This window comes from Anabrus simplex, chromosome 2, assembly GCF_040414725.1.
Source record: "Anabrus simplex isolate iqAnaSimp1 chromosome 2, ASM4041472v1, whole genome shotgun sequence".
Lineage (NCBI taxonomy): Eukaryota > Metazoa > Arthropoda > Insecta > Orthoptera > Tettigoniidae > Anabrus > Anabrus simplex.
This window is the reverse complement of record NC_090266.1, coordinates 310,646,731-310,660,700: the sequence shown is the minus strand read 5'-3', so window position 1 is coordinate 310,660,700 and position 13,970 is coordinate 310,646,731. Positions and strand designations below refer to the sequence as shown.

Below are 13,970 nucleotides of genomic sequence, written 5' to 3'. Positions count from 1 at the left end.
CATATGCAGCAAGGCAAACACACCTCTAATATACAGGTAGGTGTACCTACAGTAGCCATCAGTTTCTGTACTTGGCTTACTGATTCGTGTACTTACTCCTGCATACAATGCCAGAATGTGCATCTATTACAATTGTTATGCTGCATCTAAATAGACCTTGATAAAAATGATAAATGAACACTTTCGCTTGTTGACACGTATTTACAGAATGGAGAAGGGCCCTGGTTGGTTATTCGCATACTCTGCACAAACAACATTCAGCTCTGTCCACCTGTAGGCCTACGACACGCTGCTCACCACACAATGCGGGGACAGCACCCTTGAGATCTTTCTAAATTTCTCGCAAGAAACAGTGCCTGCGCTATTCAAGAAATCTCGAGACCTCATCTCAGAATGCCCATCACTACTGTTTAGTATCTTGAAATTTGTGAAATCTTGAATTTGACAAAAATTTGATGGTATAGAACAGGGTTTATAACATCCCCATATTTGAAGTTGAAAGTTAGGAGAAAAAACCCAAGGGTGTTGGGAGTAAATACGGTAATCTGGCTAGCATTTCTACATTCTACCTGAATACTGGCCTCAAATCTTCCAAACACAGGCCAGCTAATATAACCCACAGATTATAGTCAATTCATTAGACATGTACTTGAACTACTTTGGACTGAACTGGATGGTTGCAACTGTGAGAAGGTTATGTGAACTCCGGAGAATCCACATTCTGATACATTGAATAACTAATAGTAGGTACATGCAACAGTTTTGAGTAGTAAGAGTAGTGCAATTGAAATACTTCATAAAAGTTATATAAAGCAAATCCACAACAAAATTTTAACTCCAGTATAGCAATTCCTTTTTACTCCTATCAAGAAAAAGATCTACAGTTCTAAAACTTTGAAATTATTTAAGCTCTAAATATTGGAAAGGAAATCCATAGGCAAAATGAATCACCCTATTTCACTACAAAATTGATAAATTAGTGTGACACAGAAACTGGAGCCTAATGTTTCAGAACTGGCATTTTTATTTACTACAAAAATTCGCAAATGCAACATTTCCTCCAAAGGATGCTCCAAACTAAGTTCCAGTGAAGGGTCACTATTCCGTATTCTAAGATTAATTCCAACATTAAGAACAGTAAATTTCAATCATTTATTATCGATATTTTTTAAAATCATACTACAATAATTTACAACAAAATATTTCTCCTAAATAACAAGGAAAGTATTTACAACTACAGAAGAGATTTTTCAAGCCTGGTGAGAACCACATAATTTCAATGGTCATTGTGACAAGCTTATTCCACAGGCATTTGGGCAAATTGAACTTGCAAGAAATTTGAATTTCAACCATTAAAGGAAATGTATTTACATAAATACAGTTGCAAAAGAACTTTGAACAGAATAAACTGCAAGTTTTGAGACTATTCTGTCTTGTAAGGCAAATTTATTAATAAATACATATTTCTCCAGTGGCACGGTAAATACAAGAATACATAAAATAACATTTACAGAAATAATTTAAATTAATAATACTAAGAATTATTGCTGTAACAATTGTCTAGTTCCTGTCTTCTCACCAGTTCCTTATTCGTCTGACAGCACAGGGCAGGAAAGTAAAAATACAACTTTTATACACTGTAAATTTATAACCAATTTTATCTTACAATATTAAGTATCATGTTTGTTGATCTAATTTTACATAATACTGTCCTCTATAAATGAAAATGAATATTAACCCAAATATACAGAAAATGAATTAATTGAACATTTCAGAAATACTGCTTATCGTGACCCTCCATAATGAGGTTGAAGGAAAGAACTTACTGGAACAAATGCGTAAAAATATGAAATGAACTATTTGTTTCAAAAAAGCGCAAGGCTATGAACAATGTACTAAATAATACAGCAATATATGCATATTTGAGTACACAGATGTTTCTGCCACAAGTCAGCAGCCTCATGTCAACTACTACTTGGAACAATCAAATTGCTTGCTCAGTATTATGAGTACCAATGTCACAGGTTATTAAATTAAATGAATTATCAAAATACTTTAAGGCTGATTGTGGCTTTGAAATAAATACATTGGTTTATTTAATAATTATCAAAAAATGAGAACAGCAGTCTCATAACACACTTCAGACAAGATTAGAAAGAATCCAAGATGGTGATAAAAGAACTGGTACATTCTCCATTCCAAATGAAGTTTGATATTGGATAACAACAGTACAGATTAAATTTGTTAGAACCTCAAGTACTTTTTTTACCTGAAGTCTTGGTTATCTTCCTGCATACACAAAAAAAAATTACTGAGGCCAATGTAAAATAATGAATAAAAGGAACTAGTTAAATCCATTACTAGGATAATTCAGGTCAGACGCCTCGCAATTCTGACCTTGTTCATGGCCAAATGATGTCCAAAACTTATCAAAAATGAAAAACATGAATCCCTATGCAGCAATCCAGAGTGCCTATAAATTTTTATCTGATCAGCTAGTTGAGAATAATACATCCGAAGCACAGAAAGACTACGAAGGTTTCTTTCATTCATTCAACAGACAAAAATTGGTCACTGATTAAAATATCTTGCAATCCTACTGATAGGTCATATTCTATATCAGCCATTAATCTTGAAATGTGAGGAACTGGCTGTGTCAGAACAAATGCCACAGAACATTTTAAAAACAGAGAAAATGCATACTCAACATACAATGCTACCATTTTGAATGTCTTTCCCACAGTACGCCAAGAGTTTTACTCTCCTTTGGCAGCGAGTTTCTGCTTAAGTGATTCTGGCATCTCAGGTGGTGGAGGTCTGGGCAAACGCAGCCAGACTTTGACAGCATCATATATAAACCATTGAGCAGCTGTTAAGGTGCCAATCATAACAATCCTGGGACCTAAGCCTTTCCATAAACCTGGAAAAGAAATTGAATTCATAAGAGACTGATGAGTACAATGGAAATGTACAGATATAGAGCTGAAGTTTACTGAAACGTCCCTATTAATGTATTGGATGTTACGGCAAAATCAAACTGTCCATTTTAAATCCTAAATGAACAGTTTATTTTAAAAAAATCACTTAGACGTTACTTATGACATCGTATAAAACAATTTATTTTCACTACATTTTCAGGAACTGCTAACAATGTAAGGCTTGTTTTCAAACTCTTGTCTTCAGTACTGTGTAAATTTCAATTCACTGTAACAGTCAAGGCAAGCATAGCTGTGAAGATGTCAAAAAAGAAAGGGAAATTTTTAATACTGAAGAAAAATTGCACAATACATCAATTAGAAAATTGGGAAATAAAACATCAGCATCCTGAAGGAATTGGGTGCCACACACTGCAATTTCAATGATCTGGAAGGACAAAGAGCTGCTCACTTAAGCCAAAATCATGTGCAACATTACTGATCAATTTAAATTGTTACTACTTTTTCCTCACTTATTACTGCATATTTTGCTAGCATATAATTGCCGTACATACTGTGTGAATTTTAGGAGAAAAATTCCTTTCAGTCCCACTCAACAAATACCATACTGCAAATACAATACTTCTTTCACTAATGTTGCTTGAAGTTTTAACTTTATTCTGTTAAGTGTACAGCCTAAAACTTAGACATGAAACTTTTAGCAACAGAGAAAGACCTGTTTGTGCAAGTACGCCTGTAATGATTGTTAATCTGCGGTCCCTTCGGAGCCGTTATAACCGGTTTAGACTGTATTTCCAGTTTTTATTCTATGCAGGTTCAAAATGTAATGAATCTTTGAAAACATGTCTCATGCTCCTCACAATCAACCTTTCTTACCATCCATCCTAATCCAGTTCCTTCTCTTATTTACAGAAATACCTATCAAAAGCAAATCCATAGAATATAGGAAATTTGGAGTAAAAGTGAAATATTGGTTTACAGCAATCTCCTGCACCTCATATAGATGTGTTCAGTTTAGTATTTGAAGGGCTCAGTGGAATATAGTCATAAGCCACCATTTTGTTGTTTTTGAGATGTTCATGCCATCGTATTCTTTAAATTTCCCTCTTTAATATCACACTAAGAAGTTTCTTGTATTTATAAAAGATGGCAGCATATGTTAGGAAGTTCTTTACTTTGCCATATAGTGACAATTTCAGAACTAACACAGTCATAAGCCACACCAAAATGGCATCAAAATCAAGTGAATGAGGATTTATCTCCTGTTCAGAGGACTTTTGAGAATAATGAAGCTGAAAGTGAAGAGTCAGATCCATTTGATACAGGTGGTGGTGATTCTTGGCACCCATCAAGCAACAACTTGGTAAGAGTATAGACACATTTTATCATGGATAACCTAGTTTGTGGCTTGTGACTATTTTACTCATTTTACTTACTTTACAAATAACTCGTATCTTATGAAAATGCATGAACAATAGCGTTAGATTTGATAAAAATAGAATAATAATTTAGTAGAACTACCAATATTAACAATAATATTTACATAGAATATCATGTGAAAGCAATTAGCAGTTAAATTTCTGTTGATGTGGCTTATAACTATGTTCATCTGAAATTGTCTGAATTTGGTACTCCTAATTTTATAGCTTGAAGTTAGTAGAATGCCTGAGGAATCACCAATAGTATATGCCCCAGATGAATGGGTGGATGTTGTAAAGCCAGCAAGTCCAAAAAACTTCATTGTGACAAAAATGAAGAGATGACTAAAACTTTAGATCTCATGTCATTGCTATCAATACCCACTAAATTCACAACTAGAGATTCAGTTCACTTAAGTGAAGCTACACAATTTCAATTGAATTTCTAAGACCCTTTTCAGCTAGGTAGGGGCTGCCTGGCCGAGGCGGTAAAGGCGTGCTCTGTTCGCCCGCAAGGACGTGGGTTCGAATCCCTGTCAGGAAATCGTAAAATTTAAGAAATGAGATTTCCACTTCCAGAGGTGCATATGGCCCTGATGTTCACTCAGCCTACACCAGAAATGAGTACCAGGTTAATTCCTGGGGGCAAAGGCGGCCGGTCGTAGAGCTAACCACTCTACCCCATCACGTGCCGAGGATAACAATGGTGGAATTCTTTACCTTCCACTTCTCCAAGGGCCTTCATGGCCTGTACAGAGGTGACTTTGCTTTGCTTTTCAGCTAGGTGTTAAGCACCGTTATACTACATTAGGGCCAGTTCAGTATGCAAACATTCGCACCAAGAAAAGGAAAAATTTGTGGAACATGATCCATTTCAGCTAAGAGTAAAAAACCGAAATCAACTCCCTGTCAACCAGAAGAAATTTACTGATGTCATGTCTCATGTCATTCATTCCTGCAGCCAATCAACTTATCTTCATGTCCCTTACAGGATATAATGTTGAAGATAATGTGGAAGAATTCCCTTGATACACACATTGTTTTTCTTTAAAATGTGTATATTCATTCCCAAATATTGTGTTTTCTTAAATTAAGTGTGTTCATTCTCAAATATTGTCTCTTTATAATTAAGTGTAGTCTTATTAATTCTCTAATATTGTGCTATTCTTGATAAATAAACATTTATTCGCCCTTAAGTACTTAAATTTATTTCTGGGAAATAAAGTCCTAAGCCCATGTTAGTTACCTCATTCATCAAAAATGCTCTTAAATCATATGCTAGGGCAAAGTGTTGTTTCACTGTCTCCCATATGTTTTATAACATATACAAGTGTTCATTTATACAAGGAAAATTATTACAAATTTGGTGAATGATTTTACAGATTTGCGCTGAACTTCAATTTGTCATTTACTCAGAACTATATTCCACCAAGCCCTTCATCTCTTCAACTGAAATTTTCCACAGAATTAGTACTGAACTGAAAAAAGGCATGGTGTTTCAAAATATTTCTTGGAAACATTAACAGGTTTGTCAACTTGTCATGGATAGAGGATTCACTGCATTCAAAATACTGAAAGACGTGTGGCAAAGTTTGGATATATTACAATGCAATATCTTGGGAGTCACAATGTCAAGTCATATGCAAATTACCTCAACCAAGACTTGAGAACAGCAGGCAACATTGCATTCAAATAAAATTTAATGGATGAAGCCTTTCTAGCATTGCTTTTGAGAATATATTGAAAAACTTAGTGGCCAGAGAATAATTGAGGTATACAGTAGAACCACTCTTTAACAAATCTTAGGGGGATTTGATATTTCTTCTTTAAAAGGGGGTTCAAAGGAAATAGGCGATTTATATATATATATATATAAAAGTAATGTCAAGGAATAATAAACGAACACGTTAAGAAATACTAAAAAGTCAAATTAACACAATAACAAAATATATGCAAAACAGCAGAAATTCCTTAGTGGACCATTGGGAGCACTACTGACTTGGAATTTTAACTTGAAAGAACAAAGGCCTAACATGATTTTTAAGAGATTTGTGAAAAATAGACCATGATAACCCTGAGAATAAGCATATTAAGCTTCACTTTCTGAAATAGTCCAGTACAGTAGTTTGTCACCTCTTGCCCAGATGTCTCGCAGAAAAAATTCTCTTTCAATTTGGTTGAGACCATTGATGAGGTTTTCAACAATGAAGGAGAAGTACTGGCGGACAATATCCCGTCCCTCCACTGCTGCCCAAAATGTTGGTGCTACTGGATCCTCTTCTTCCTCTTCAGTACTTCATCTTTTTGCATCTTCACAAAGGTCTCCAACATTCATCTGTGATGTTGAGGTTAGGATATCATCATCACAAGCAACAATATCTTCTAATGTTGTGGCACTCTAGTCCTTTGATACAACCCCCCAACCTTTGAGTCTCCATTGTGACTAGCTGCCATGCTGCTACGAACATATGCATGGCTTGGAGTATATTCAATTTAACTTCATTTCTTTCGAAGAAATAGCTCTTTGAACTAGGGCCTTCCTGTACTTCACTTTCACAGAATGAATAACACCAAGGTCCAAAGCCTGCAGGTGACTGGTGGAGTTAAGAGGAAAGAACACCACTTTCATGTTCCACAGGATAGATGTATATGAAGCACGAGCTGGACATCTGTATCACCAGCTTCCGTGGCATTTTTTCTCAGAGAGCAGCATATGCCTTGATCAGGAGCAGAACGAAAGATTGTGCTGTTTTTAAAAATGGTCAAATCAACAGTTAGAAGCATGGAAATCGACCAAACCCACCTTAAGTGCGACTTCAAGCTTTTGTCTATTGGCTATCCATTTCAACAACGATGTCTACCTTCTGTTGAAGAATCAGCTTCTTACGTTTAGCAGCCATAATGAACGTAGTCCACCCTAACTCTCAGTACAACTCTTAACACGGACACAAATTTAACTCGTAGCACAACTTGCATACAGGAACAAAAGCAGTGAATGAGGCTAGAGATATTCTTCATTCTGCACCCCCCGCAGGATTCCTAAGCAGCGATTGGAGTCGCGAGATTGAAATGCCTAGCTGGTGTAACAGCGCTGTGGCTATAGGTTAAGGCAGCTGACCTCACGGGAGACAACCACTGAACTATAGTTGAGAAGAGCCTTTTCAGATAACGACTGGACAGTTATTACTATTATTGATTGCCATTATTACGGATGTTGTAAAATATGACTAGAAATCTCGCAGGCTCTATGTACAATATGAAAATAATTTTATATGGATATTTTAAGGTTAACTTGCTACCCACCCCGACTAAAACTGTCGTAACTCCAAAACCGCTCAAGAAAATTGCGTATTTTAAAGGTTATTTTGATCCTTTACGAGTACTAGGGAAGTATTACAAACTATCCACTTCATTCCATATCGATATTGTAATCAAATAAGAATTAAAAACTTTTCCACCTGATCGATACTTTTATTATTTAACCTTAGGCTAAATTATTTCATTAAAAAAAACTGCAGTACATGTTTCAATTGCTTGGCAATCATCATCAGCTGCTTATCTTATAGCTTAGGTGAAAGAATATAAAAACATTTGATAATTAAAATTTTTGGTAAAGAACACTTAATGGTGAGGGAGGGGGATGTTACAAATTAGATGTACAAATTAAAAAACTATTTCTGAACTAAAAATTTCCTAAACTTCCTTCTATGGCACTACATTCGTTCATTAGTTTCAGCTGTGTTTCACTCAATGCACAGTTCACTTGTCTTGATTATGTGTTGTCCATTTTTCTAGATCATTCTTATTGTCCGCTAGAAGAATTTATGCTAACTATGGTCGAATTTGTTCAGCATTTCACTTCAAGTGAACTGTGCATTGAGTGAAACACAGCTGAAACTAATGAAGAACGAATGTAGTGCCATAGAAGGAAGTTTAGCAAGTTATTAGTTTAGAAATAGTTTAATTTGCACATCTAATTTTTAACATCCCCTCCCTATTAAGTGTTCCTTTACTAAAAATTTTAATTATAAAATGTTTTTATATTCTTTCGCCTAAGCTATAAGATAAGCAGCTGATGATTGCCAAGCAATTGAAACATGTACTGCAGTTTTTTTTTTTAAATGACAATTTAGCCTAAGGTTATATAATAAAAGTATCGATCAGGTGGAAAAGTTTATTTATTTCTTCCTAGGAGAAGGTTAAACTCTACTCGAGTTTAAAACTTGGGAAAAATCTATTTGAAAAGGTTTTTTACCGACTACTATGAACTAAAATCACTCTAAAGGGCAAACAGTTGGAGGCAAGTATATGTACTTGCTTACTTTTTTTAGAGCTTGAACAGCTCTACATTTTGTACGCTTACACTTGTGGTCTATCGACGACTTCAGGCAGCGTAAGCCATGGAAGGACGACCTATTCAGTTTCTAATTACTTTTACTCTTCTGAAATACTGTATATCTTTCACCGTAAATCACATGAAATTTGCAGGAGACCTTCTGCCTAAATATATTTCGTGAAGTTACTTGTGTCATGCGGCACTCGTGTGTCGTGCCTCTAGGCCTTACAGCTAGTCTCTCCGGAAACCAATCGCTCCCATACAGCTGTTACTCAAGTACTACCTCGAGTTCAATGGACATTACTAACCAACAGCGTCTAGCATGATAACGACCGCTGCTTGCCTGGAAAGCAGGCATTAAACTTGGCAGACACAAAAGTGATTTGCTTTCCCTGTCCCACCAGTAACCATGTGCAATTCATATCTTACTGTTATTAAAGCAGTGAAGAAAAAAAGCAAATTAATGAAGTTATTCCATGTTAGTGAAAATTAAAAGAATTCTTACTCTTGTAACTGTCATACCCAAAACGATAGAGTCGCCATCATGCACAACTAATGTTTGCTACCGAGTATGATTCAATTCAAGTGTCCGAGTGAATCTATTAACACGAACAGCGAGCTCACAGCACACGATTCAGCTGGCCCTCAGCGCTGAGTGACAATCACAGATCAGCGAGAGACGCACACAAAATTGATTGATTATTGGTACACTGGACATTGGCAGAGAACCAAATTTCCACTGCAGTGAGACACATGGAGCCATCGCACACTGCAAGAATCACACTATAACAGACTCCCGCTTCCAGCTCATTTGAAAATAATACCCACTTGCATTCACTGTCCTTTTACAGGGAGGTTTAAATAACTGATTTGCAGTGCTAAAAAGGTAGTCACAACATAATTTCAAAGTACCAAACTAGTAAATAGGTAGGCTTAAGTTATTTATCAGTTTAATGAATCAGTATTATAACTTAGCTGGCATTCAACTCAACTCTAGCCTACCCTACGACAGTCATGCTCATGACCACTCAAAGTTGTCATATATATTGGGCAGAACCGCTCAGTATTCTCAGTTCATAAGTCACATAGCTGCACAAGTCTTCAATAATTAAATCACGTGATCACCTGTGTACAAGGGCAGTGAATAAGTAAACCGACTGATGCAGTAGCCTAAATAAAAAGATGCTTAATCAGAAAACCAGAGGGCTACTGTACATCTTGGGTAGCCTATACAAAATATGAATTTAAAAACTCCACTGCTAATAGAAAGACATTTTAAAAGATGACAGTTGGCCATGCAGTTAGGGTTGCGTAGCTATGAGCTTGCATCCAGGATGACGGGTTTGAATCCTACCATCGGTAGCCGTTGAGATGGTTTTCTGCAGTTTCCCATTTTCACACCAGGCACACACTGGTGCTGTACCTGAAGACCACTGCCACTTACTTTCCACTCCTAATCCTTTCCCATACCACGGTCGCCATAAGACCTAACTGAGCCTGAGTGACTTATTTAATTTATACTTAATATGTAGGCTACTTTTTGTGAACACATTTCTACATCTAATTCTGTACATATGAGTTGTGACTTTCAGAGAACTGTGGAAAATCATACAGGGTTCCCAGCCAGAAAGTCCAACTAATTTCCCTGACAAAAAATTTGATATTTGCACAATTTTTAACAGCCTCCTCCATCCCCCTTAAGTTGTGCAACACACATCTGTTCACAAAATTTATTACTCAAGAAATACAACATATTGAACAGTAAAGCACATACAATTTAATAATCATCTGCTGGATAATAAATGTAAATACACTATTTATACATGAATAATGAAAGTATTACTATCAAAATTACTAACGAACACAATATTGGTAACGTAAAAAAAAGTGCAGCACAACAAAATTACACAATTTTTTCTGGTTTCAAGTAGGCATATTTAATCTTCAATTCTGGATTCACATTCTTGTAACTTTTTTCTCCTCTAGAAATTCGGTTATACTTGAGAAATCCATTGGCTCCACGAATTCTTTATATTTGTGTCCAACTGAAATCACTTGCAGCATCTTGATTTGCAGCCCAAGTGTCATCTACCTGAAGAGCTGTGAACTGCCTCTGAAGCTCAGTAATCACCTTGTCTAGTTTCATTCTCTTCCCTGCATAACAGCATAGAAAACTTTTCAAAAAAAAAGAAAGAAAACTGTGCATCTTCAATGTTGCTTAACCTAGCAACTTGAGCATGTTTTAACACATCATTGTTGAGTGAAAACTTGATTTAGTCACAAGCAATACAAAAGTAGTTCCACACATCAGTTATGTCTTTCTAGTTTCTCCAGTATTTCCTCAATATCCACCTCTGTTTCCTGTCTGTGGTGCATACACTTGTATGAAGTCCATCACTCTGTTCCACATTCTCTGTCTAATTTTCACTATCCTGTCACATGTACTTTATCCACTTACTCCTCCCACTGTTTTGAAATGATCAGGCCCACTCCATTTTTCTCCTCTTGGCCACAACTCTAGTGTATATCCTATCCTCATACTCTTATCTTTCCTCTTCCATTTACCGTATTTTCTCGCATAATTAACGCTCTTGCATGATTTACACATCCCAATATTTTTGGGTCCAAAGTGGAGAAAGAGAAATGTTCACGTATATGACTCGACTTCTTCGAACATCCATCACGTGCCCCCAAAAGAGTTTAGAAAGAAAGTCAACTACTCAGCCTACCTATTGAAAAACCGGGCAACCAAACAGTGGTAATTGATTTTCACCACTTTGCGACTGAAAAGTGTAAAGTAAAGAAATATTTGCTCTCCCAAATAGGAACCGCAAGTCAGACACCCATCAGCTTCCGTATGCCACAAAGTCTAACAATCGATAAGAAAGGGATGTCTAGTGTTATTGTAGGAGCTACAGGAAGCGGAAAAGAACAATGTACTGCAATTCTTCCTGTTAACAGGTGACGGCAAAAAGCTTCCACCTTATGTTATAAAACTACAAACAATGCCTAAACCAACATTTCTGCAAGGGATCCACGTTCGTACCCAAGAAAAACGGTTTGGAGACATAGCAGGGGTCCCTCCTTCAATGCCTGGCCCTTCTCGTGTTGGACAGGTTTCCTTTTTTGCCGGTATGTCATAACATTAATTGTACTTGTATTAGTACATGCTTATTTTACTTCAGGCCGTATTGTCAGCTTGTAACTGGAACAATATCTTCCAGTGTCGATACTTCAAACCCACATGTCCAACTTGCCTGATATACACTATTTGACTTGAAATAATCTTACGCCAGAATTTTACGTCAAATGACGATTAACCACAAATGAGTTTAACCAACTGCATCCTTGAATAATTTACGCATCCAAAGTTTTCGCATATATTTTTAGTCGAAAAAGAGTGTTAAATATGCAAGAAAATATAGTAACTTCACTCAGCCCCATCATTCCTATGACCTCTTTTCCCATAAAATCCACCACTTCTGATGTTCATTTCCCTTTACCACCTGTAGCTGGGTAGGGGGCAAATATGGTTCCTCTCCACTTTCTTCGGTCTTTCCATCACTCCAACACTGTGTCCCAGTCCAGGTTTCTCTCTATAATACTGCGTTGGATTGTATCCTTCCATCTCAATCGTGGTTGCCCATGGCCTCTCCTTCGTTGCATTTGCATTTCCATTACCTTTTTGGCAATCTTTTGTCACTCATTCGCTTTACGTGCCCAAACAATCTTAGTCAGCTCTTCTCTATTCTATCACTGATTTTTTCCACTACAATTTCTTCCCAGATCTTCTCATTCCTTATTTTGTCTCTTCTACTCTTCTGTATCACACTCCTCAAGAACTTCATTTCGGCTGACTATTCGACTCATCCTTCTTTGTCATTGCCCAAGTTTCTGCTCCGTAAGTTGTTATGGGTACGTAATACATCTTGTACATAGTTTCCTTTGCTTCCATTGGCACATCTTTGTCCCATAACATGTTTCTTACACTATGATAGAAACAACTTCCAGCTTGAATCCTCTTACTAATCTCAGTATCCAGTCGAGCGTTCTACATTAATTCACTCCCCAGGTATTTGAACATTTCCACTACTTCCAGGGGCTTGTCGTGCAAGTCTAATCTGACCTTTCCCTTCTTTCTCCCCTCTAGTCATAACAAGTTTTACTCTTTTCTACGCTTATTTTCAATCCACATTCTTTGATCTTCCCATTCACAACATCCAACTGTTCTTGAACCTTCCTGTTCCTTATGGTCATAAGAAGAGATGGGAATTTGCCTATTTTATTCCTGCATTCAGAAACTTAGGCTTCTGAGATATAAATCCGTTTTAGGGTCTTTTTAGCTGGAAGTTTGTTTTATTGAGCCTATAAATGCTTATATTTCAGGGTTTGTGCATATTTGGAGCATAATGGCCTATTTGATGCATTTTGACTATTTTAAAAAAGCCGGTTTTCTTACAATGCATTATATTGTAAGTCCGGCTCCATGGCTAAATGGTTAGCGTGCTGGCCTTTGGTCACAGGGGTCCCGGGTTCGATTCCCGGCAGGGTCAGGAATTTTAACTATCATTGGTTAAGTTCGCTGACACAGGGACTAGGTGTATGCGGTCTTCATCATTTCATCCTCGTAACGATGTGCAGGTCGCCTACGGCTGTCAAGTCAATAGACCTGCACCTGGCGAACCGAACTTGTCCTCGGACACTCCCGGCACTAAAAGCCATACGCCATTTCATTATATTGTAAGTGGTGTGCTAGACAGAATTACCTTTTAGTTTCTCAATATCTCTCTAGCCCATGAACAAAACCTGGAATTCTCAGAAGTCACCAGAAATAGTGCTTGGAAAATGTTGATCAGGAGAAACAAGGAGCAATGACACCTCAAAGCCTCGAACCCCTCCAACTGCTAAGACAGATGCAAGAACCAATGTAAACTATGGTGCACAACCTATATCCTCTACCTCCCTCCCGATAAGGAAAGTTGTACGCTTCATTTTCCAAACATGTTTTGTTGTGAAGAAATATGTCCACGGCACTGTCCAAGGAAACGTCGATGTCCTACTGGTTGAAGCAATGGATTACAGGGGATCCCAATTTCACATCTGCCAAGCTTGCAGTAAGGAGGTAAGTTAGTTTGTTTTATCCTTCTTGTGAGAACTACAATTGCATTTCATTGTAGTGCTTATTGGCCTATTTATGTATTGTGGCAAGTTTTGTTGCAATGCTGTATTAGTGAACTTTCAATAATTTATATTGCTAAAATTTAAATAATCATCTAATCA

The 13,970-nt window shown here is 36.9% G+C and overlaps 1 protein-coding gene across 4 annotated transcripts in view; it reads right to left on the bottom strand.

Moving 5' to 3' along the window:
- Positions 1-1,133: 1,133 nt before the first annotated feature.
- The window catches only part of LOC136864081 (solute carrier family 25 member 3), a 69,555-nt gene continuing 56,718 nt past the window's right edge, over positions 1,134-13,970 (bottom strand). For all 4 annotated transcript variants that reach the window (XM_067140626.2, XM_067140627.2, XM_067140628.2 and 1 more), the window contains exon 8: positions 1,134-2,920. In XM_067140626.2, the coding sequence (XP_066996727.1) occupies positions 2,757-2,920 (164 nt within the window). In that variant the 3' untranslated portion in view covers positions 1,134-2,756. The remainder of the gene's footprint in view (positions 2,921-13,970) is intronic.